At 39.1% G+C, this 26,254-nt stretch overlaps 1 protein-coding gene across 11 annotated transcripts in view; it reads left to right on the forward strand.

The window, feature by feature from the left end:
* Positions 1-26,254, forward strand: part of TANC2 (tetratricopeptide repeat, ankyrin repeat and coiled-coil containing 2) — a 713,129-nt gene that overhangs the window by 438,282 nt on the left and 248,593 nt on the right. For 7 of the 11 annotated variants that reach the window (XM_073325985.2, XM_073325984.2, XM_078850726.1 and 4 more), the window contains one exon: positions 23,810-23,920. The exons of 3 other annotated variants lie outside the window; for them this stretch is intronic. In XM_073325985.2, coding sequence (XP_073182086.2) covers positions 23,810-23,920 — 111 coding nt within the window. Of the gene's footprint in view, positions 1-9,279; positions 9,370-23,809; positions 23,921-26,254 lie in introns of those variants that run through there. One more of the 11 variants, XM_073325994.2, reaches the window with a different exon arrangement.

A 26,254-nucleotide genomic window follows, 5' to 3' on the forward strand; every position in this document is an offset into this window, starting at 1 on the left:
ATTAATTATCTATTGCAGAGCCATGTGATACACTCTATTTACCAAACACCTCTGAACACCTCACTTTCAATCTGACTACTAATCTGTCACTTACAAACAACCATCATTAAAAAGAAAAAAAAACTTGAATGTTTCAGGTTTTTCACTTTTCCTCATCAAATGTGGAATTTCCCCACCAAAATTACACTGGTTGGAAGTATAAGATGGACAGTACTTAATCTTACTTCTGACAGTTTTGGGGTCCAGTAAATTGATGAACAATCCAAGTAAAAAACATGTGCTTTATTCCACTGAGCAGTGGGGAATCATCTCCCTTTCAAATTAAACACAGCATTTGTTTTTATCTCCGGTGGGCCACAGTATACTAGCATGATGACCTTATGATTTACTGAAAAAAATTCACTCATTTTCAAGGTTTTCTAAATTAGTTGCAGTTATTGATTAAATTATAATTATTGTTGACTGAGTAATTTTAGAGGTTTCTAAAATGTATTAATTTTAAATTCTCACACACTTTCTACAGCCTGTACAATTGGATTCATGTTACGAAGTCAGTCTAGTTGTGTGGGCAGAAAAGTGTGACAATTTGTATCAACAATGTTTTGTCAAACTCTAGAACGTTTCTAAATTAGTTTTTCTGTAATACATGGTGGAAGAGAGTGGTGTGGAACATAGGTTTTACTTGCTCTTGTTTAGGATTACCTGCATGAGTCACTCATGTTTTCACCATTCAGGAGTAATGAGGTCACCCCAATGGCTTCAAAATCTTTCTATTATACCATCATGTATTGTTTTAGCTAGAGCTAGTAGTGATACTTATAATTAAGGTTGCCTGTCACTTTCCATTAGAAGCCCCCTGTTTTCAGTTGTTTTTAACTTTGCCAAATTTTTACTAGTTTTGGTCTGAAAATTTCCATACGTGGTTGCTGTCTGAGGCTAAAATATTTTGAATAGTTCATCCATTTCTGAAAATGGGATTAGGTGAAAAATAGGTAATTTTGCTATTGTTACTTTTATTTTTATGAGCTCTGATGTCTCTGGTACGGTGTAGGGATTTGACTTTTAACGGAAGAATAGCATTTGGGTTAGAGAGGTTCTTTGTCTCCCCTTGAAAATCCCACATTTGGCTGTGTTTTAATCCTTTGGAAATTGTCATTTGCATATGCACAGTAGAGTTTGTTAAAGCCTTGCTGAGGAAATCTCTAAACATCCTATCTGCATTGAGCAAACACACAAGCTCCAGAGAGCTTAAACTCCAGATAGAACAGAGATTGCAGGTGCAACAGCAGCCCCCAACTTTGGTCTTGGGGAAGGCATGGTGGGCTAGGAGTGTAAAGGAGACGATGAGTTGTATTCTCAACTCTTTAGCTGACAAGTGTTAATAAATTTGTGCACTTCATACCCCTGATTTTTGAGGGAAACCACAGGCCCCTATTTTAGGAGGCAAGAAAGTTTCATTCTCCCCACTTAACAGATATAATAACTAAGAAGTTGCTTAAGGGCATGGGAGTTAAGGGTATTTCATAGTAATAGACTAAATTAACATGGTCATGGAGTTAAGGAGTTGTTGCTCTGAAATTTGGTCCTGTTTTGCCATGGGGTACAAGTAGCCCCAATCTTACCTTATACCACCACTTGGCAGAAGTTTAGGTTTCATTGCATTCATTATTGCACCAAGATCATCTTTCTGATTATCAAATATGCAACACTTCTTTGAAGTGAGAATCATGTGAATAGTGTCCCTGTAATGCATTGGTAAACTATAGATTAACATTCCCCTTTCATACTCCTTAGATTAAAATAATGTTTATTTAAAACATTACAGTTTGACTCTTAGTATGTCCCAATTTAAGTGTTTCTGCACTATAAGTCTTTATTTCATCAGATGATGTTAATGACTCTTTATAACGTCGTTGTTTTACCTGTGGGTTATTTTTTTATTTTGCCATTTATTTTGTTTTAAACCATCACATCTCATTAAATTAATCTGGGGAAATGTATTCTTTTGCTGAGCTGGGTTCGTAGATAGTAATTTAAACTTAACCTTATTGTTTTCCTGTATGTCAACCTTTCACCTCTCAAGAAAACCGAGACTTATTTATGTACTGCCCATTTTTGGTTGCATATATTTACAAGTATCACGTTAGTTTGGACAGTGGTGAAAGATCTGGAATGTTTGTTCTTTTACATCTTTTGCCTTTTTTATTTCTTTTGTGATTATTGTCAAACAAAATCAGTAGATGTTGTTTTACACAGAATTCTGCCCCTTTTTTTAGCTGAATCAATTTTTTTAATGCTAGGGTCCTATAGTGTGTGTGTGTGTGAGAGAGAGAGAATGAACTAGTATGTCTCTCCGTTTCAGAGCAACAAAGTGAGTGAGGTAATATCTTTTATTGAACAAACTTCTGTTGATGAGTGTCTCTGGTTTAGTGAGCCAAGCATTTCTGCAGCTAAAATTCTTGGTAATTTTAAACATACACATCAGTTATAACTTTCTCTTGCCCTTGTATGGCAAGGTCCCATTTTTAAATTTCTCTGATGGATAGTAGTGATGGAGTCTATGAGGTCTTGTCTGCCCCAAGCTGCAAGTGCCAACGCCCTCACACACCCCGATTCAGCAAATCCCATTCAGACCAGGCTACCTACATAATCTTCTAGATGCCTAGAAGGGCAAGGAGATGACATTTACCAATTGGGAGCCAGAGAGGCTAGTTAAGAAGGCTTGCCTGTTTCTTCTCAGAGCCCAGGGCAGACTGGGAAAGAAGAAGAACTTCTCAGTGCTAACCAAGAACCCCAGGGCCAGGTCAGGGCCTTTCCCTCAATTGCTGGATTTGAGTTTTGTTCATTTGTTCAAAGGCACAGACAGCCAGATTTTGGGTTTTGTTATCTTTGGTTAACTGTTTAGAGACTGAAACCAAGCTCACAGCACAAGCCACTCTGTTCTGAGCAGGCGGCCACAGCTTGTGGACTAAGGGTGGCCAGTTTTGCTTGGATGTATTCCTGGAGGTTTCATCACATGAACATAATCTTTAATTAAAGATTAATCTTTATTTCCTGGAGACTCTAGGAGAATCCTGGAGGGTTGGCAACTATAGCTAAGGCAGAGAGCATTTGCAGCACAGTAGGAAAGTTGGTTTGCAGAGGAAGAAGGAGCATGAACTCTTCGCCATTACAGTCAGTTGCCCCTCAGTTGTCAAAACTATGCAATGAATGGCTCATCCAGTAACTGCCCTCCCCCTTTGAAAAACTGTTTGGCTTAATGGAGCTTGATACTTATTTCAGGCACATAAGTGGCACATATGGCTGTGTGTTTTGTAAAACCAGCCGTCCTGCTTGCATCTTTAAACACAGTAACTGATTATCTAGCACAGAAAGAGATAGTCCCTGTATATCTGAGATCAAAATTGGGGCGCTAAGCTTCCTGCTTTTGCAGAGTGTGGAAAACTGAAATGTTGCATGAAAGATTTTATGAAATTTAACAGGGTTTGCAGCAGAATTATCTTTTGGAAAGTTTAGGTTTAGGAAGAAGCTGTTTTCCCCCCACTTTTTATTTTAAATCCTCCCTCCTTTCCTCCCTCTTCCCCCCCCCCCCATCCTCATGATTGCTAATTGCTATACAGCAGGAGTGTACATTTCTTTAAGGGTATATCTGTATGTACAGCGCTGCAACGGGTCAGCCCATACAGCTGCGCTGCTGCAGCACATCTGGTGAAGATGCTCAATGCCAACAGGAGAGAGCGGCGCTGACATAAAAAAAAACAACCCCCACGATCAGCAGAAGCTATGTTGGCAAAAGAAGCTCTCCTACCGACATAGCACTGGGCACATGAGCACTTATGTCACTCAAAGGGGTGGAATATTCACACCCCTGAACGACGTACGTTTTGCTGACATAGGCTGTAGTATAGACATAGCCTAAGGAAAGAGGCCAGACTGGCTAGTTTCTTTCTGTAGAAGAATGAGTTTCCCCAGTGTCTGCCATTAATGCCACAATAGATGATGGCTTTTCTCACCTGAGAAATACCAGTGATTTTGCTACAAGAGTGAATTTTCCAGAGCAGAGAACTCCTGCTTAGTAGAAATTGCTCAAGTGTTTGTCTAATTAGTAACAAAGTGTTAATGTCCTCTTTTACAAGAAAAACAAAAATATTTTGATACTGCTTGGAAATAATGTTGTGAAGTACCATATGTATACTGTGCATATTTAAGTAATATAATATTTAATTTATTGTAAAAATAAAATCAGTTTTTTAAAAAGCAGGAGAATACATGGATATATATTATTAATTATCTATTGCAGAGCCATGTGATAGACTGTATTTACCGAACACCTTTGACCACCTCACTTTCAATCTGACTGCTAATCTGTCACTTACAAACAACCAGCATTAAAAAGAAAAAACAACTTTTGAAATTATTTCAGTCATATTTACTAACCGACTGCTTACACAAAAATGTATATATATAGGTGAAATTCCTAGACAAGCTTTTTTTCCCCTTTACACATGTTATATCATCACACCATAAACCCCATACATACTATGCAGATTAATCATTTTAAAGCTATTCTAATTTTTCTGGGGTTTCACGATTCCTGTAGGCTCTTAAAACATTTTAACCAAATATTCAACAGTGACAGAAATCCTTAGCTTTCCAATCAGTTCTAACTTCTCTTTCTTTCTCATTTGAGGAGTTGTCAGTTTCTTGTGACTAAAAAAGGTGCAACACTTCTCTGATTGATTGCTTTAAAATGCTCACATGCTCCATGTTCTGAGAGTGGCCATTTTTCCTGTTACAAATAATATGAGGCTTAATGTAACGAGTTCTTCCAATCGCAGCGCTCTTAGATTTTCTTGTAAATTGTCAACAAATTAATTGTGCTAGGTATTATGCACACTTAACAAAATAATCCATGCCCCAAAGAGTTTGTCTTTATTGGATAGCATCACTATATCGTTCCTGGCTTTGTAATGCTCGTTTTTGAGATAATGACATCCCCATAATATTTTTTATCCTAAATTACTTATATGTAGTCTCACTATAACTCCACTTTCACTTAGGTTTTGTCTGGGAATAAATACATATAAACTTGTATATTGTACATTCTCGGTAGGATTTTCTAAAGCATTCCACATTGGCCTAACTCTGCTTCTGCTGAAGTCAGGGGTTAAATTCCCATTCACTTCAGTGGGAGCAGATTTACAGAGCTAGGAAGGGAAATTACCATAAAAAGAATTCACACAGGTACAACCTATCGTTTCTTCATGGCCGACTGAACAGTCCTGTGACATTTATTTTGCCACATAATTATGCGGAGTGAGTCCTATCTTAATCTTTTTGCTGGTATAAATTTTGCTTTCAGTCTGCAGGACAGTTTACTTGGTCAGTTGCCACCATACTGATTAATATATTTCCCTGTAACTGTGAGACAGCCTAATAGCAACCGAAATGCAATTAGTGCTGCATCAGAGTGCAGGCTGAATTAATCATCATAATGGAGACTTGTATTTCAGAAATACAGACTGAATAGAAATGTAGGTTCTGGTTGTAGAGACATTATCCAGTCTGTGTAGGAGATAGACAAAGGTCAAGGTTGGTTGCTAACCTCATTATTCATTGTTTTCACTTCTCAGTTTGCTGGGTAGCTGCTCTGCACAATCCAAGCTAAGTATATTTGGGGTACCTCTTCATTATTGGAAATAATATGCTCCACCATTTTTTCACTTGACAATGCTCTTCCTGGCCATTTTGTTCCTGATAAGAGAGAGAGAGAGAGCATGATACCACCACTGGTTTTGCTCACTTCTGTCTGACTGCATTTTTTGCTGTCCCTATCAATAGTTAATTATTGTTCCTGAATTTTTATCATCATTTGACCGTAAATAAATACTTTGTGGAGATGTCTAGGCCAGGGGTTCTCAACGTTTTTCTTTCTGAGGCCCCCCAAACACGCTGTAAAAACTCCACGGCCCACCTGTGTCACAACAACTGGTTTTCTGCATATAAAAGCCAGGGCCAGCGTTAGGGGGTAACAAGCAGGGCAATAAACTGAGGCCCCATGCACAAGGGCCCCTGTGAAGCTAAGTTGCTCAGCTTCGGCTTCAGCCCCGGATGACAGGGATCAGGGCCCTAGGCTTCAGCCCCATGCAGTGGGGCTTCGGCTTTCTGCCATGGGCCCCAGTGAGTCTAACACTGGCCATGCTTGGTGGACCCCCCTGAAACCTCGTGGTTCCCCAGGGGGCCCTGGACCCCTGGTTGAGAACCACTTGTCTAGGCTACTAAAACGAGTGTGGTTTAATGTTTAAAGTTTCTACTTACTTAATAGCACTTAGTAGGCTAATGTTGATGAACCTGTCACCTCAAAGGCATACCATGCCTTATGAGAGACATTCATAGAATCATAGAATATCAGGGTTGGAAGGGACCTCAGGAGGTCATCTAGTCCAACCCCCTGCTCAAAGCAGGACCGATCCCCAACTAAATCATCCCAGCCAGGGCTTTGTCAAGCCTGACCTTAAAAACTTCTAGGGAGGGAGATTCCACCACCTCCCTAGGTAACGCATTCCAGTGTGTCCCCACCCTCGTAGTGAAAAAGTTTTTCCTAATATCCAACCTAAATCTCCCCCACTGCAACTTGAGACCATTACTCCTCGTTCTGTCATCTGCTACCACTGAGAACAGTCTAGAGCCATCCTCTTTGGAACCCCCTTTCAGGTAGTTGAAAGCAGCTATCAAATCCCCCCTCATTCTTCTCTTCCGCAGACTAAACATCCCCAGTTCCCTCAGCCTCTCCTCATAAGTCATGTGTTCCAGTCCCCTAATCATAGCTAAGAGACTAACAGATTTTAGGTTTTCTTCAGTGCAAACAAACCAATGAAGCACTATTAGAGCAAGAGCCCTTTTAACTAGTAATGAACACTGTAAACTGGACACTCACTGTTGAAGTGTTTGGGGTGTTTTGTTTTATCTTGCTTGTTTTTAATTCTGGAAGATGATGAGAAGGGATATATGTGTTTGTGCTACTACCTCTTCAAATAATAAATGTTTCACTTGAGAAAGTCCATGTGCTATAGGATTTAGAGGATAATGGTATATGCAGTCTCCCTTTTTGGCTAGTATCTGGCTGCACTTCTAATATGAAACATAGGGAACTCTTCTCACTTTGGCATTAAAGCTAATGCATAGCTGAAGACTAGGGATATGAAGGCTAGCCCTGACCTGTGGACAGAGTAATCTCTCCTCATCAACTATTTATGCTAATTTCTCCTCTGTTTAATCTCAGAGACATAATTTATATTTAAAATATATGTGGCATGTTCTCTTCACCTAGTTATGTTCCTTTGTTCTCTTCCCTCTGTGCTTTCAAACCCTTTGTACTTTTTGGCTCACCACCCAATTATTTGCATTCTAGTACATTCTTAGATTGAAAAGTCCTCTGGATTCTGTTTTTTTAACTATTTAAAACTAGTGTTCCAGTGGGCTGTATATGCAAGAGGGTACCACTGAGTATTCTAATGCTATTCACCCTCTGAGAGTTATAACCAATCCTGGAGCTTTGTAAGATACCCTAAACAGACAATATCATTTATTTCACTGATGATATAAGATGGAAGTAGCTAGGTAAACAAATTCAGTAGCCTAAACTATATTTTTCCCTAGCAGTCCTATACAACTAACATCTTCCTCTGTGAAATGACTTGGCCTTACTTTGAGACAATCAGCCATTTAAAGCTAGGGTGGATAGAATCTGTTCTTTCTCTGTGTGTGCGTATGTCTGTGTGTGTACATATACTTCATCTGCCTGGTTTAGTTTGGACTTTGGATGTATTTTACTGCTTAGTTTGGGCTTTTTAAATTGTTACATTTTTTAGGTATGGAATTTAGGAACTATACTGAAAATAGATTAGGGTTCTATTTGGCACTCCCACAGTTAGTTCTTTCTCTTCCTGTGGATTCAGCCATGGAATCCAAAGGAGGAATCCTAGGAGTTGTGGTTTGCTGTGGTATGTTTAATTAGTACACACAGTAACAGCATGATATACTTAAATTTGGATACTTCTGTTTCTTCTCTCTGGCCAAGTCTACACTATAAACTTTAGATCGGTATAACTATGTCGCTCAGGGTGTGAAAAATCCAGACCCCATGAGCCACGCAGTTCTACCGACCTCTTCCCCTCCCCTACCCCCCGCCTCCCCCACTGTAGACAGCTCTATGTCAAGGGGAGAGCTTCTCCTGTCGACATAGCTACTGCCTTTTGGGGAGGTGGATTAACTTCACCAATGGGAGAAGCTCTCCCATCAGCGTAGAAGCATCTTCACTGAAGCATATAGCAGCGCCAGTGTAGCATTGTAAGTGTAGACTGTCCTCAATTCCTGCAAGACTAGAATTGTCACAAGTCTGCCTGCATGGAACTTATTGCAGACTCAGGGTCTAAATGACCATGATCAGATAAAGAAATTGGACCAATGTCCAGTAACTGTAAGGAGTTGTTATAAGGGTTTTATCAGTAAAATTTAAACAGTTGGAGAATAAGTAGAATGAGGGATAAAAAAGTATCATTCTTTTTGTTTTGTTTGTTTGTTTGTTTGAAGTAACTCCCAAGAGTCAGTCAAATTAATGTTTATTTATGTTTTAGACGAGGAAGCATATTGGTTTTGGCATGCATGTCTTATCATGTAGTTTGAGAACACAATTGAAATCACCCACAATAAGTAGAGTAAATCCTGAGAGCAAAAAGAAATATTATTAAAAATGTTATTGAAGAAAGCACAAAAATATTAATATCAAGCATGGGCTTTCATAGTTGTAATGTTCACCCCATCTATTTGTCCTGAGATCAGTAAGTGCCTGCCACCTTTAACAGAGGTAGAAATGAAAACATTACAGATAAATATACAACCAACTGGGTGTTACTAAAGCATAAATAAAATGATATAACACTAATAATATAATTAATAATTAAATATAATAAAAATAGAATATAATTTTTCAATTATATAGGATATGTTTTAAAAGCTAAACTAGTAAGCATAACATAATGGGGCAAATTCCTAAAATAATCCCATTATCAATTCCCAACTATCATAAAATCATAGAGCATTTTTTTCTTACTTTATCAAATCAAAAAACCAAGGAGTACTCTCATACATTAACATTTAAGAAGGGACAGTGAACCGAATTCTATAACTGAATATAACAAATACAAAAATAAACTTTGCTTCCAGAATTTTTCAAGATTTTTTTTGAGTGAGCTTTGGAAAGGGAAGGTTGGAGCTGCGACTGTGGTACACTTCAAGAAATTCCTTAAGATCCTGTGGGTTTTTAGAGAAGCAACATTTTCCTTCAGAAAGAAAGATGAACTTTGCCAGGTAACAATGACTGAATGAATATTCCTTTTGGCAAGGGGATCTTAAACTCTATGGTTGTCTTCTGAGAGTTTCCACATATAGATCAGGGTAGAAGAAAATGTGGTTGCTTTATGTTTTATGTTGATACCTTGGTTTAGCATTTGATGATTAAGGGTTGCTCAGGTTTGTTCTCTTTAGACTCAGGTCTCAAAATGATGGGCTGGTTCAATTTCAAAAAATGGTGTGTTTGCAGGTTTACTTAAATTTACTTAAGGTGGCCAAAGCACCCTGCTTCTCCTTTTTAGAATAAATATAATTTAAAGTATGTCCTAATCTTCCATGCAGGTTTCTGCTCATGTTCAGTGTCCATGCAGTATTTGTAACTCCTTGAACTGCTGAAAAAAGGGCTTTTTGGATAGTGGGAAATGGAGCTGGAGCAAGATGCTCAGCACTCATATCATGTGACATCTCCCTCTCATCCAATTTAAATTTAACATCAAATGAAGTAATGCCAGTAAAACTGTTGGGGGAAGGGAAGTGGAAGTGCTCCCCACCTCAGCACTGGCCTTTGGTGTTAGGAGGGTGCTCTTTCATTTTAAGAGAGTTTTGCTTAATATTTGATGGTACCGTATGCCCTGTGTGACACAGGTCCTCATTCAGCAGAGCCTATAGTATCTGCCAACTCTGAAGCTTTAAACGCAATCTGACAAGGGCATAACTTTCTGAAAAATATCAACCGATGAATTACTTAATTTCAAAATTAGATCACTCAAACAGCTGAAAAGATATTTTTATTGACGACTTTTCTCTCTTCCTGCCCTCTGTCCTCCCCACACACAATTCCTTCTGGGATGAAACCAAATATGAGAAATGTCTGCCAAAAAAGGTGATTTTTGAAAAGTTTTATAAGAAGCCGAAAACATGGATTTTAGAATGGAAGGTCTTGGAAATCTCTACTGCTGTGACTTCTTATTCTGAAGACTTTTCACCATACATACTTATTGGCAGTCAAGAGTTAAAAGAAATGTAATATTTTTGAAGGGAAGATCAAAGCAGCGTATCTTCACCTGCATGCATTTATTTTAATTAGCTTCACCTCCCAAAATCTGTTTCATCAAGCAGGTATACTGGAGACTTTCTGGCAGCCCACATGAAAAATGAACTTGTGTGCAGAGAAACCAGGAGTTTTTCCTGGAGCCCTTGTTAGAGCACCTTTCTTCTCAAAGGTTTGCCAGAAGTATTCTTGAAAACAGCTGTTTAACACGTTCATGCTGGGATTCCCAATCTGGTATAATCTATATTAAAGGCAGTTATCTTGACCAAGAGGAAGATCGTTTTTTTGCCTGTTGTTTCCAATAGTAGTAATTGTGCATCAAACTCGTTATTAAATTCGCTATAATTAACTGTAAATAGCCTTATAGTTGTAAACAAAATTGGAATTGAGCTATTATTCCTATTGGAAGTACAGGAAGATACAGACTTGTTATTTTAGGAAGAGTTCTTTTCTTCCTGAACACACATTTAATGTAAATAACTTTTGAAAAAGGTTGAAATAGTCATTATTAAACACTTGTTTTACACGTGTTCTGTATAGGTTTTGGGGTACTTAGTTAACTTTTTTCTTGTTTAGTTATCTGTTCTTATTCATGTAAACCTGTTCAACTTGACTGACTCATTTTCTGCTTTGGAAATTAATTAGTGCTGCCTTTTTATACAAGAAGAGATTTTGATCAGTTTGTTTGTTATGATTTGAAGGAGATTGTAATCATGTCTCTAAGTGGGATAATTATAATTTGATTGAATAAAATGTTTTTCTAGGAGACACATTGCTTTTTCTTTTCTCTGTCATTCAACATCTTTATATAACATGTCACTGTTGTGGCTTATGGTTATATTTTTTGCCTCCCTCTGCAGTGTTTTGTAGGGGATTTCTTAGAGGTACAGTGGTTGAAGGGAGTGAGTTACAGCCAGAGACACACACATAATATTATAGTTCTTTGTGTATTGAACTAGTATGATACTAGAATGAGCAACGTTGGAAGTATTAATTTCTTCTGTATATTGATATCTGTACTTTAAGACGTATCATTTTGGTTGAGGTCAGAATGACATGCAAAGATTTTTGTCTTGTCAGGATTGAGAATGTGATGACATTGTGATACCTGTGTTATGAAAGGAGGCAGGTTCACTTAATAAATCTTTAGGTACCCATTGACATTTTGCATTTACAAACATAACTGAAGAAAGCTTTCATGTTCACTAGTAACAATCCATTGCCATTGCACAAGACAGTCTTTCTTAAAAAAGAAGCATTGACATGTCTCTTTGTTATAATAGGTGATCTAATAAAAAAATCCTAGTATTCTAGTATTTATTAATATTTATTCACATTTACAAATATTTTTGTCCATTTTAATTTTGGTTTTAATCTCATACAAAAATATCCTTTCTATAAATATTTCACATATTAGTGCCATGGAAGACACAACCATGTGTTCTATATTCTAGTATTTATATGGCTCTGGCTTCAGCAGAGCCAAGACTCATTTGGGACTTCAGAGAGGACTGAAGGCTATAGCCATAGATTTAGTGGGTGTGGTCCAACTACTTGGAAACTGATAGTTATTTGTTTCAGGTCTTCTGTGGATCAATAACACTGCAGCACTTAAAACATTTTACCATCAGGGAGCGCATTATATAGTCATTGGGCAGTTTCCAACACATGAATGAGCCTCTAGCAGGGCCAGTTCTATTGTTAACAAAAGATGGGGAATATATGATATGCAAAAAGCCAACGCAGAATTGCCGCTGTTGCTATCTTTAAAAAGTGGATTTACCAAGTTTCCCTTTTAAACTCGTACTCTGGCTTTTCCCATTTCAGGCTAATTGTTAGCAGTTTTGCAGTACAGCTCAAGCACATCTGAGAGATTTATATAAAAAGTTAGTGGGCAATTCAAAACAGCTTTTGAGGGATATTTCCAGCATGTACAGTGGTGGTATTTCACTCTGATGGAAAATAACAATACCTTTACATCATTCAGAAAGTTACAGATTTTATGGTCCAGTTCTCCCTCTTGTAACTGTGGAAGGGCCAAAACTCAGTGGAAATTCAGCAGTTCTTTTATACAGGATGCAGGCAGAAAGTGGACAGACCACTCAAGGGCACTTTGAGCTAAGCTTCCTTGGGAGCTGTTAATGGGGTTAGTAGGTCAAGGGAATTCAAGTAACCAGAGTGATCACTTAAGGTGAGCTATTACCAGCAGGAGAGCGGGGGTGGGGGGTGGGGGGGGGGATCTGTAGCTCACGAAAGCTTATGCTCAAATAAATTTGTTAGTCTCTAAGGTGCCACAAGTACTCCTTTTCTTTTTGTGAATACAGACTAACACGGCTGCTACTCTGAAACCCAGCATATAATTGGTAAACTGGTCAGTCAGTCAATTTTATTTATCCAGAAACATTCCCAACAACTTTTTTGTGACACCCATTGCAGTCATTGTGGACTGCTTCATTTCTACTGAACTGTTTGGCTGATATTTCCTTGTAGGGATTTGTCTGTTGATCTCACAGATAGAAGGGCTAAAACAGCTAAAAAATCAGGCTTTAAATCCGGTCTTTTCTGCATAGTCATGATGTGTCTTACAAGTGTCCAAGTTTGGTGCCTAGGAGATGGTTACAACCTAGGTGTTCAGTCTGCTTTCTCTCTCAAATTGAACATTTGAAAATTGGGAGGGATATCTCAAACTTACTGATCTGGGGTGGAAAGGGACTCTTCAGGACCAGTCAGCTGAGTCAGATACTGAGCATTTAACACCATTGACCTTGGGAGTCATCTTGACTCCAGAGAGGCTAAGGCCCAGATTCACAAGGCACTTAAGTTGCAATTTTTGGCTCCACTGCAAACCACAAAACTCCCACTGAACTCTGTAGCTGCCTAAACTCACCCAGCACCTAAATTTTCAGGGTAAAAGTTCCCTGGGTGCCTAAGTTTCTGCCTCTGGGCATATGCCCTGCTGCCTCATTGTAGGCGTCTGGATGCCTATCTCCCACCTAAGACCCAGAGTGAGCCATGAACTGGGAGAAGATAGGCATTCGCCCACCTATCCTGCGTGCAAGGCCCAATCTGGTAGGCATGCTCAGAGGCTGCCTACCGAATCAGGCCCATTTGAAGAGGAGGTGTTGCCCACCTTATAATTTTTAGGCCAGTGCTAAGAACATACGAATGGCCATATTGGGTCAGACCAAAGGTCCTTCTAGCTCAGAATCCTGTCTTTTGACAGTGGTGAATGCCAGGTGCCCCAAAGGGAATGAACAGAACAGATAATCATCAAGTGATCCATCCCCTGTTGCCAATTCCCAGCTTCTGGCAAGCAGACACTAGGGACACCATCTCTGCCCATCCTGGCTAATAGCCATTGGTGGACCTATCCTCCATGAGTTTATCTAGTTCTTTTTTGAACCCTGTTATAGTCTTGGCCTTCACAACATCCTCTGGCAAGGAATTCCACAGGTTGACTGTGCATTGTGTGAAAAAATACTTCCTTTTGTTTGTTTTAAACCTACTGCCTATTAATTTCATTTGGTGACCCCTAGTTCTTTTGTTATGAGAAGGAGTAAACACTTCCTTATTTACTTCCCCACACCAGTCATGATTTTATAGATCTCTAGACCCCCATCATTTGAGATATATTATCAGTTGGGATTATGTTTTCCAGTGTGTTACTTTGCATTTATCAATATTGAATTTCATCTTCCAATTTATTGCCCAGTCACCCAATTTTGAGAGATCCTTTTTGTAGCTCTTCGCAGTCTGCCTGGGACTTAACTATCTTCAGTAGAATCATAGAATATCAGGGTAGGAAGGGACCTCAGGAGGTCATCTAGTCCAACCCCCTGCTCAAAGCAGGACCAATCCCCAATTAAATCATTCCAGCCAGGGCTTTGTCAAGCCTGACCTTAAAAACTTCTAAGGAAGGAGATTCCACCACCTCCCTAGGTAACGCATTCCAGTGTTTCACCACCCTCCTAGTGAAAAAGTTTTTCCTAATATCCAACCTAAACCTCCCCCACTACAACTTGAGACCATTACTCCTCGTTCTGTCATCAGCTACCACTGAGAACAGTCTAGATCCAACCTCTTTGGAACCCCCTTTCAAGCAGACTAAACAATCCCAGTTCCCTCAGCCTCTCCTCATAAGTCATGTGTTCCAGTCCCCTAATAATTTTTGTTGCCCTCCGCTGGACGTTTTCCAATTTTTCCACATCCTTCTTGTAGTGTGGGGTCCAAAACTGGACACAGTACTCCAGATGAGGCCTCACCAATGTCGAATAGAGGGGAATGATCACGTCCCTCAATTTGCTGGCAGTGCCCCTACTTATACATCCCAAAATGCCATTGGCCTTCTTGGCAACAAGGGCACACTGTTGACTCATATCCAGCTTCTCGTCCATTGTAACCCCTAGGTCATTTTCTGCAGAACTCCTGCCTAGCCATTTGGTCCCTAGTCTGTAGCGGAGCATGGGATTCTTCCATCCTAAGTGCAGGACTCTGCACTTGTCCTTGTTGAACCTCATTAGATTTCTTTTGGCCCAATCCTCTAATTTCTCCAGGGCCCTGTGTATCGCATCCCTACCCTCCAGCGTATCTACCTCTCCTCCCAGTTTAGTGTCATCTGCAAACTTGCAGAGGGTGCAATCCACACCATCCTCCAGATCATTTATGAAGATATTGAACAAAACCGGCCCGAGGACTGACCCTTGGGGCACTCCGCTTGATACCGGCTGCCAACTAGACATGAAGCCATTGATCACTACCCATTGAGCCCGACAATCTACCAGCTTTCTATCCACCTTATAGTCCATTCATCCAGCCCATACTTCTTTAACTTGCTGGCAAGAATACTGTGGGAGACCATGTCAAAAGCTTTGCTAAAGTCAAGGGTTGGAAGGGACCTCAGGAGGTCATCTAGTCCAACCCCCTGCTCAAAGCAGGACCAATCCCCAATTAAATCACCCCAGCCAGGGCTTTGTCAAGCCTGACCTTAAAAACTTCTAGGGAGGGAGATTCCACCACCTCCCTAGGTAACGCATTCCAGTGTTTCACCACCCTCCTAGTGAAAACGTTTTTCCTAATATCCAACCTAAACCTCCGCCACTGCAACTTGAGACCATTACTCCTTGTCCTGTCCTCTTCTACCACTGAGAATAGTCTAGAACCATTCTCTTTGGAACCACCTCTCAGGTAGTTGAAAGCAGCTATCAAATCCCCCCTCATTCTTCTCTTCTGCAGACTAAACAATCCCAGTTCCCTCAGCCTCTCCTCATAAGTCATGTGTTCCAGACCCCTAATCATTTTTGTTGCCCTTCGCTGGACTCTCTCCAATTTTTCCACATCCTTCTTCTAGTGTGGGGCCCAAAACTGCACACAGTACTCCAGATGAGGCCTCACCAATGTCGAAAAGAGGGGAACGATCACGTCCCTCGATCTGCTGGCTATGCCCCTACTTATACATCCCAAAATGCCATTGGCCTTCTTGGCAACAAGGGCACACTGTTGACTCATATCCAGCTTCTCATCCACTGTCACCCCTAGGTCCTTTTCTGCAGAACTGCTGCCGAGCCATTCGGTCCCTAGTCTGTAGCGGTGCATGGGATTCTTCCATCCTAATTGCAAGACTCTGCCCTTGTCCTTGTTAAACCTCATCAGATTTATTTTGGCCCAATCCTCCAATTTGTCTAGGTCCCTCTGTATCCTATCCCTACCCTCCAGCGTATCTACCTCTCCTCCCAGTTTAGTGTCATCTGCAAACTTGCTGAGAGTGCAATCCATCCCATCCTCCAGATCATTTATGAAGATATTGAACAAAACCGGCCCGAGGACCGACCCTTGGGGCACTCCAGTTGATACCGGCTGCCAACTGGACATGGAGCCATTGATCACTACTTGTTGAGCCCGACAATCTAGCCAACTTTCTACCCACCTTATAGTCCATTCATCCAGCCCATATTTCTTTAACTTGCTGGCAAGAATACTGTGGGAGACCATGTCAAAAGCTTTGCTAAAGTCAAGGGTTGGAAGGGACCTCAGGAGGTCATCTAGTGTCAAATGCTTTGTCATGCTCAGACCGTGTCATGCTCAGACCATGTCAAAAGCTTTGCTAAAGTCAAGGAATAACACATCCACCGCTTTCCCCTCATCCACAGAGCCAATTATCTCGTCATAGAAGGCAATTAGCTTAGTCAGGCATGATTTGCCCTTGGTGAATCCATGCTGACTGTTCCTGATCACTTTCCTCTCCTCTAAGTGCTTCAGAATTAATTCCTTGAGGACCTGATCCATGATTTTTCCAGGGACTGAGGTGAGGCTGACTGGCCTGTAGTTCCCAGGATCCTCCTTCTTCCCTTTTTTAAAGATGGGCACTACATTAGCCTTTTTCCAGTCATCCGGGACTTCCCCAGATCGCCATGAGTTTTCAAAGATAATGGCCAATGGCTCTGCAATCACATCCGCCAACTCCTTTAGCACTCTCGGATGCAGCGCATCCGGCCCCATGGACTTGTGCTCGTCCAGCTTTTCTAAATAGTCCCGAACCACTTCTTTCTGCACAGAGGGCTGGTCACCTCCTCCGCATGCTGTGCTGCCCAGTGCAGCCTTCCTCATTCAGGAAGGGGCCCACACTTTCCTTGACTTTCTTCTCGTTGCTAACATACCTGAAGAAACCCTTCTTGTTACTCTTAACATCTCTTGCTAGCTGCAACTCCAGGTGTGATTTGGCCTTCCTGATTTCACTCCTGCATCCCCGAGCAATATTTTTATACTGTTCCCTGGTCATTTGTCCAGTCATATGATTTCAAATTAAAACACCAGAGCAGAAATCTTTCTTTGATGTATAATTGCAGTGGAACAACCCATTGTTATGGAAATAATTTCAAAGTGTGAAGCACCATCTACTGAAACATCAGAGAGCTAGAAGTGCTAAAACGTATTAAAATGTTATTTCACTGAATACCTTTTGTAAGCTGCTGGCTGCTCGTATTGAAGTTATTGGCAAAAACTTCCATTCACTTCTGGGGAAGCAGGAGTTGGCCATAAGAGATGCACTCAGAAATTTAGATTACATCTTATTGAACAATGGTTAGTAATAAACAAAGTATAGAAGAGGAACATTGTGGGTAAAAGATTTTTTGAGTATCCAAACTAAATCCTTGAAGCAACAAGTTGTTAAAAATGTTTTGATTTCCAAGTTAGTACTAAAGGAAATGAGAGTTTTAGGTCTTCAAATCCAATTCTTCTCTTTCATGTAGATCTTCCAATTTGGATACACGTGTACTGGGAAAATGTTAAGCTTTGCAAAGCTATTGTCTGGACTGTTAAAGCGTTTAGAGACAAGTTGTTTCAAGAGGTCACTAAGTTTGTATTTCCTTTTCTTCACACTGAACATTTTATATGAAGCCCCTTTCCTCATAGCGCTTCATTTAAACACTGGATTTTCACCAACTAAAGGTGCGTAATAGAACTGTTGATTTATTCAACTCCTTTGTAATAACAACAGAATTGTGAATCTGAAACTACCTCATTGCTGTTTGTTTGTACAAAAGGTTTTTTATCTGTACTGATACCAGAAACAGTCCTAGAATTATTTCTGCTCTCCTGCTATTCCTGATAGTGTTAATGGGATGATCCCAGAGATTCTGAACAAAAAAATATAAAACATGCCTTATAAGGTTCTGTAAATTTATAAGAAAGCAGGATATTTCACCTTTGTAATGTCGGAATTAAATCACTGTATCACTCTGATTCCTGACCAAAGGTGTCAAAAACTGACAGTAACTAACATGGCAGCAAGTAATACTATCAATAGACATGATTTAAAAACAACATTCAGTGTTTGATGGAGTAGTTATGCAGAGTACATCTTTCAAATAAACAAATTATATTGTTTTAATAGAGTTTAAGTAATGATAAGGTTCACTGAAAAACCCCATCAGAAGTCTAGGGATTGCTGTTTTCATGTTGTCCTCAATACATGGTTCTTCGGTAGATTTTTTTTAAAAAACAGTACTTTTGTGGTTTGGTTCAGCTGGTCAATCATCAGAACCGCATGGAGTTCATTTAAGGGTATTGACATACTTCTGCTATGACTTTATACGTAGCAATATTGTGGATGAGTCTCAAAAGTTAATATTTATGGCTATACATAAAAACTAACAATAGAGACAAAACAAACAAAACCCAGTAACAACTACTAGTACTTGATTGTAGGATTTTGCTTAGAACTGGTTACTTCAGCTTACTCATTTTAGTAGGTGTCACAGGCTATAATTGATATCAGGTTTTAAAATGAAATTTTTGGGAACTGTCATAAAAACACTGGCTGTACTGTATCCACTCTAATAACTGGTTCTTAAAAGAATTAATTTTGTGTTTGGTGGCTCACATTTGCAACTGTGTTAGGATTGTTCTCTGGTAGGAATTTACAATAGCAAATGGTTCCTTCTCTTTGTGAACAAATTGTTCTTTTGTTGTGTTCTGTTTTTCTTACCGGATTTAATTTTTAATCTGAAATATTTGTATGCTTTCTAAAGCAATTATGAATATGTACTTCAGGCTTTTATTGACACTTTTTAAGCAGAAGTGCTCAGTTCAGATTTCACTGAAGATTTGATGTTCTCTTTAAGTATTTGAAATCTTTTATTTTTTACCCTTTGTACACATTCTATTTCTTAATCTAAAATCATAGGCAGGCATCAAAGAATTGCTTTTAATTATATGATATATAGCCTTTCAGCAATTGTATGTGATCACTGACATAAGTGTGACTTTTTATTCATGCTATATTAACAATAGAATAAACAATAGATATTATTTTAATTAGCGATATTGCATTTTTCTTTTGCCCAACATTACAATACATACCAATAACATATCAAATCATAGATACAATATGAAATGGAAAAGAACAGAAATCAATATCACAAGTTTGTAAAATTAGTTAAGAAAGGAGGAGGAAAAGAGGAAGACATGTAGATTGAAGACCATGTGACTGTTTTAGAGAAAAGAATCCCTTGTAATGTTCCTTAGAGCTGAATGAATTTAGCAAGGATTTTCTAGACGAGGACATATCTTTCAGAAGCAATTTTTCAAACTTGGTTAAGTCACTGAAAGTTATTAAAGAAATCGCTTTACAATTGGCTACTTCATTTTGGGCAGTGGTTTTAAAAACATCTATCAGTGTCTTTACAGCTATAGCTATATCTACATAAAGGGCACTAACTTTTCCAATAAAGGGTGCAAACACATCTCTGTTAAATTGTACATGAAGCAACATACTTGTGACCAAAGCCTCAACTTAGTAGATGTCGAAACTACACTATGAATAATAGAAAGGCACGTAAGACATGGCACAGGTGCTTGACCAAACTCTTCTGTCCTGGTTCAAGTTATGTTGTCTGAATGTCAGAGAGAATTTTACTGCAACCCCTCTGGGGATACCTTGTTCAAGTTTGGTCTGTTAAGGAATTTTATAGTTTTGTAGTGAAAGAGTAAAATTCAGTTAGTCTCCCATCTGTGACAACCTTTCATCCTCCCAGGTCCCCTTCTTTTCCCTTTTCTTTTTCTTTTCCTCTGTTCAATGTAAAGAAGGGCGAGTTCAGTACACTGAGGGATAGGCAGGGATGAGCAGTTACATGTGGTTTTACAATCAAGAAAGTTTCAAGATTTTTAGTTGAAGAAATTGAATTTAAAATGGCTCCAGGACTTTCATATTTATCTGGCTGACTATGGCTGCCCCGTTCGTACATGGTACAGTTTCTCTGTCTCAGAATTATATTTGATGTGGACATTATGCAATAGTTATGACTAATATTTTTTTCCCCACAAAAAGTGAATCACAGAAACCAGATGGCTCAGGGAACTGGGAATGGGGTACAAAGCCTTTCATTTCTTTTCACTGAATCCAATCCAATCCAGGGTAGCAGTGACCTAAGTAATCTGACAGCACTTCATGTTCCCAGTCTTTTTCCAGACTGAGATCCACTTCAGTAAAATCAGCATTGAATGGGCCATAGAGACAGTATTACCCTCCAGCCTCCGTTAGTTAGTCGTATCTCCAGGCCAAGGCTGAGGTACAGTGGCAGCGTGCTCCTGAGTCGGGATGGGGAGTAGCATGCAGTGCTGTTGTACTGCTTTTTTTTTTTCTTTTTCTTTTTTTTTTGTTCAGATGAATAGAGGACTGCAGGCTGCCTTGTTTTCAGTCCAGCACTTTTCACCAAGTTCATTTCAATATAAGCAGGAGAGATTTAGTCATTTTGATGATTCACTTTTACCCCTTTGTTGGGTTAACAAGATTTGATTTATATTTAATCCAGGATAGGCACACCGCTGCTGTTAGCAATGTAGGGAGTTGTACTCTGTGAAATAAAGATATGACATCAAGAAAAGGATGTAATACTAACTGTTCTATATGTTAAAAGAACAGGAAGACTTGTGGCACCTTAGAGACTAACCAATTTATTTGAGCATAAGCTTTTGTGAGCTACAGCTCACTTCATCGGATGCATTCGATGAAGTGAGCTGTAGCTCACGAAAGCTTATATTCAAATAAATTGGTTAGTCTCTAAGGTGCCACAAGTCCTCCTTTTCTTTTTGCGAATACAGACTAACACGGCTGCTACTCTGAAACCTGTTTTATATGTTGTATGGAACATATTTTAAAATGTACTTCCTTGGGCCCTGATTCAGGAAAGCATCCCTGTTCATGACACCACTTAAGTACATGCTTAAATCCCATTGAAGTCAATGGGACATAATCCTATGCATAAATGTTCAGAACAGGAATGGACTAATACATGTACTTATATATTTTCCTGAGTTGGCCCTAAATGAGGAAGAGGGGAAGATGAAAATTTGACAAGACGCAGAGTGTCAGAGTTGTGAAGAAGGGCAAAATTTTAAAAAACATTTTTAAATGCATGTCATGGTCATAACACACTTTACATGTGCATCTGTTTTTATGGAATTTATATAAGATTGAACTCTAAATAAATATATTAATAAAAGAAAGAGACCTCTGAGATCTAGAAAGCAGATGTAAGTAGGGTAAGGGACACACAATGAATGATGGAAAAGAATGCTTTGATTTGTGTATTTTACTTCCTCTCCCCACAAATGTACAAGAATTAAATCAGTGATTCCGTCTTGCGGTCCTCATGACACAAAGTAACCACGTAAGCCTCAATCTTATGATTTATGATGCTACCTGAATTCCTTGATGAATGTGCAGTTGGGGCACATCATTTCTTTTTATGTGAGGTTGCTATATGTGCTGTGCTGCAATAACTCCTTTTTATTTAGTGTCAGGTAAATGTAGCTTTACATAACTCCTGGCTCTAAAATTGGTTAGCCAGAAACTATTATGGAGAGAAAGACAAGCTTTACTTCTTTATAAGCTGTATTAAAATCCTTCCAGTGTTTACTTAAACAGTGTCAAAATGATGCTTGTATTCTTTATTTCATCTAAGGATGTGTTGTATGCCATACAAAATCTTAGTAAATAGGAAGAATAATGTTACTGGACTCTCCTCAGTGGAATGAAACCTAAATTTCAGTGCATGCGTTTGTGAAAGAACAATTACAGCTGCAATATTAGTAAAATGATCTGTGTGGGATGATTATCTGGGTTGGTTCTAAATGTTACAACAGTATTCTCCTCAAAGTTACCTGTTTTCATCAAAGTCTCCTCTTCTATCACCATAGTAGAATTCTGGGAACCATTTTTGTGTTGCTGGCTGTTTTTACAAACTCTCAGCTAACTGATGGAATTTTTATCATTTCCATACTGATGACTTGGAATTTTAAACTTATCATATTGCATGGTGTGGGCTGTGTTGCACAGCATATGCTAGGAGCCCAGAGTGATTGTAGTACATATATTCAGTATCACCCAATGTGTGGTTGTATTCAGAAAAGTGACAGTATAGAAATGGCACCTTCTTAGTCATCAGCTCAACTCCCCTGGAACACATTCTGTTCTCAGTTACACCAGTGTAAATTCTGAGTAATTGTACTGAAGTCATTGGAGTTGCTCAGCATTTATAGCAATGTAACAGAGAGCAGAATTTGGTCCCCTGCATGTATTCTGTCTCATAGCTCTCTCTGCTTTTGTGCTTAATGTAATTTTTTCCTCTTTTTCTTTCTGTTAGTACTGTAGAAACAATGCAGTTAGAGAAAGTGAGCTGGATTGTATTCCTTCTTTTGCATCCGCAGAACCATTACTTAATTTCCAGTCACGCAGGAGGTCAGTTAACCCTGCAGTTACATGCAGTAGCAACAATGAGATTCATAGCTGCCATTACGGGTATTATTTGACCTGTAGAGCCTTTATTACACGTGATAGTACATGAGAAGGAAAGAACCCAGCTTGACTTTCAATTCCCAGATTTAAAACTTGCAGGACTGGCAGGTATAAAAGAATCTTTTTAATTGTAAATTGAGGATATTTGAGTTGCTGAGACATTAAACCTGGTGACCAAGTAACTTTTCAGATTACACTCGGACGTCAGTGGATTTGTGAGAGTTCCATTCAGTTGTAATTTTCATAATAATTCCACTTTGAATATTGTATAACTTTATCCAATAATTTCTGCATATATTAACTATTTTCCTAGATTTGTTTCTAGTGGCTAGCAAGAATTTTTGTTTAAAACCTCAGCATTGAAAGTGTTTTTATAAATTGTATTTCATTACACACAAACATCCTAAAGCCTAATGCCTTTCACAGTGCTCGCAGCTCAAATTTGTTGCTAAAATCACGTTGCTGTAAAAGTCAATGTTTCCTTACAGTATCAGCTCAGGCAATATCTTGGCCAAAGAAAAAAATACATTTTTGCTTCTTTCTTTTAACTCTCTTATACTTAGCGCTTGCAAGGCTAAGAAGCGACATGATCAATTTCCTTCTTAAGCTGTGTAGTCAGATAACTCATATTTAAAACTGAATTTCCTAGAGCAGAAGATACTGAGTGCCACTGATATTTTGAAGTTGAAGTTTCTGTTCAAAGGAAGCATTTTAATTATTTAACAATTCAAAATGCCTTAAAACTTAGCAGGCTCTGTTTTCCTCTCTATGATCTTAGCCTTTCTATAGTTGTTGAATCCAGGTTCATTTGTTCCTCATAAAAGATTAATTTTAGAGAGGGGCTGGGAAAAAAGCCAGTGTTTAGACAACCAAGAACTGTGCTTCAGTGCTTGCACACTTTAAAGTAAGACTTTGCAGTTTGTTGTAGCTTTTGAACAAGCCCATCTCCTTTGTGAAGAATGCAGATCATTTTTTTTCTGGCATGCACAAAATAAAGGGTAACTTAATATGAGTCCGACACAGTGTGTCATTTAGTTAAGTGCTTCCATCTGTTGCCTGCTGTTTCCCTTACTCTTGACCTCTCTTTCTTTCTTCCCCCTCCTTCTCCTTAGCCCCCCTGAGGAAGGCAAAGTTTGTTGAGAGCCCTCGAATCCCAGAGTCTGAGCTTGGCTCACCAACGCTCACTTCAGCACAGAAACTGGACGTTGATGCATACTGCCCTGGTAAGCATGCATGCAAAGCCTTTAGGACGGGCCCTTCCAGCACAGCACAGTTTCATATGCATTGTGCCCCCTTTTTCTAAATATTTGTTTGGCCCTTCCCCCAACCTAGGTTTATGGACTGACCCACTTGGCTGGGTGGCAGTCTCTAATTGATATCTGTACTTTATTTGTCACTTGTGGTTGTGTGTTCATGCGACACATTCCCCCCTAAAGTATGAAGAAGTTACTACAGAGTTGATTTTAAGTGAATAAAAGCTGATCAAACAGGCATACTCTCTTAAGGCTGATTTTTGTTACTGACATATCTTCAGAAATACTGGAATAAAACACATACTTCTGGTGTATTCCATCATTAAATCATTTCATACATAAGCATAAATTCTTGTATATTTGCTATTAAGAACATCACATTTATTTCAGAGGAAGCCATTAATTTATGTACCCTGCAGAATTTAGGAACTCTCAAAATGTATGCATCTTGTTAGAGGCCTCTGTCGTAATCTGGTTAAAAACATAGTTGGAACTGAAGTATTTTATTTCCCTGAATTAACCTTATATTTTTCCGACTTTTTGGTCAGTTTATTTGGTAAATATTTTCAAGCACTCACAGGCTGCACACAGATGTGTGAATGCCATTACATTTTTATATAGCTGCATCTTGCTGAGAACTCAGTATCTTTTCCCAGATTCTTCTGAACTTGGACTAGTTGCTTGGCAACCTCATTAAGGTTGAGAAGATAGTTTATGGAGCTGTGTCAGAGATGTTACAGTTACAGTCGGCTGCAGATCAGGGCTTAAAGGAGCAGGAAATGTTCGTTTTCAGATCTTTGCTGAATTCTGTAATTTCCTCTTCTGGATGATGAGCTACAGGATCACATGATCAGCATATTCCTATGACAGAGTAAAATGGTACCAATTGCTTCCAAATATTCTGTGGCCATGTGGAATCTTGCCTTTAGAATCATGTCCAGGTAGAGAATGTGCCAGTACTTGAGTCAGTGTCAAAGGACAATATCACTTTTGTCAGAGATGTGTTTAAAGAAAATGAATGATTTGGAGAAAAGCTATATTGCACAGATATTCAGAGAGAACAGCTTTCTTTAATGCAATATGTTTGAAACAGAATAAAATTCTTACGGGAAAGTTGTTGATACTGGATCACTATGCTCAGAGAGTGCTTTCTTTGAGATCATATTTACTGTGAAAAGTGATCATTCTTTCTAAATGTATCAGTCAGTATTACAAACAGAATTTTACTGATATAACTTTTGCCCTTTCTATGTAATTAAAAACCTTCTACTGTGATGATCACAATTGGAAAAAAATACTATCATGGCTGTGTATTTATAAAGAACTGTAATTGAACTGCATAGTTTGCTTAAAAGGAATTAAGAACTACTCTCTCAAATTTAATATGACACAACTTTTGGAGGATGCAGACGCTTAAAGGCCTAGCAGGAGACAGTCAAGAAGCGCTGCTTTGACAGAGGAGTCTTGAATTTTGCCCTCTGTTTTGCTTCTATAGCTTGTTGATAGTGCGGATGAACATGTTAAAAATGTGTGAGGACTCTCAGCACCTCAACAACCGTAAAGTGTACTTAACAAAAAAACAAAACAAAAAAGGCATGCCTCTGTGGATGTCAATGAGAAGCACTGGATTGAAGTAAAGACAGAGCCAGTAGATTATGGGAGGCCCAGAGGACATTTTTTGTGTGTAGATCCACATGTCAAGATATCTGTCGGGGGCGCCTGACCCCCTGCTGCCTGGTTGCACATTTGGCATCCAGCAGCTCTTTTAGCAGGAGAACTGCAGTTTATTGGATCCCAGAGACTGCAGAGTCTGAATGGCTATGCAGACTTGAAATGTGTAGTTATTTATTTGTTTGCAATCAATATGAGAAGTTCTACTGAGTAGGACTAGAACAATCTATTGAGGAAGAACTTCTGAAACTGAGGCAGCCATTTGCACAGAAAAGGGAATTTGTATAGTGTGCGATTCGCTGTTTTCTTCCTCCTTCCCCCCTCATGCCTTGGAACATTAAAATGAGGTATGTACATGCAATCAATACTTCGTGGGTATTTACTCTTTTCTTTTGTGGTAGAATTGGGTTATGCTTTAACTATCTGGATCCAGAGTCCCTGCTGTGAAAACAGTGGTAACCTGAAGGCTGGAGCTCTTGCTTTCTACTAATAAATTTTTAAAAACCCTTATTCCTCTGTGAGTTTCTGCTTGATAGCATATAACCCTTGCTTACATGGAGGTGTTGTAACTAGCCCACTTTATTAAATGCCTAATAAATACTGTTGGGGGCACTGAAAAGGCTTCTAAAGCAT

This window comes from Lepidochelys kempii, chromosome 27, assembly GCF_965140285.1.
Source record: "Lepidochelys kempii isolate rLepKem1 chromosome 27, rLepKem1.hap1, whole genome shotgun sequence".
Classification (NCBI taxonomy): Eukaryota; Metazoa; Chordata; order Testudines; family Cheloniidae; genus Lepidochelys; species Lepidochelys kempii.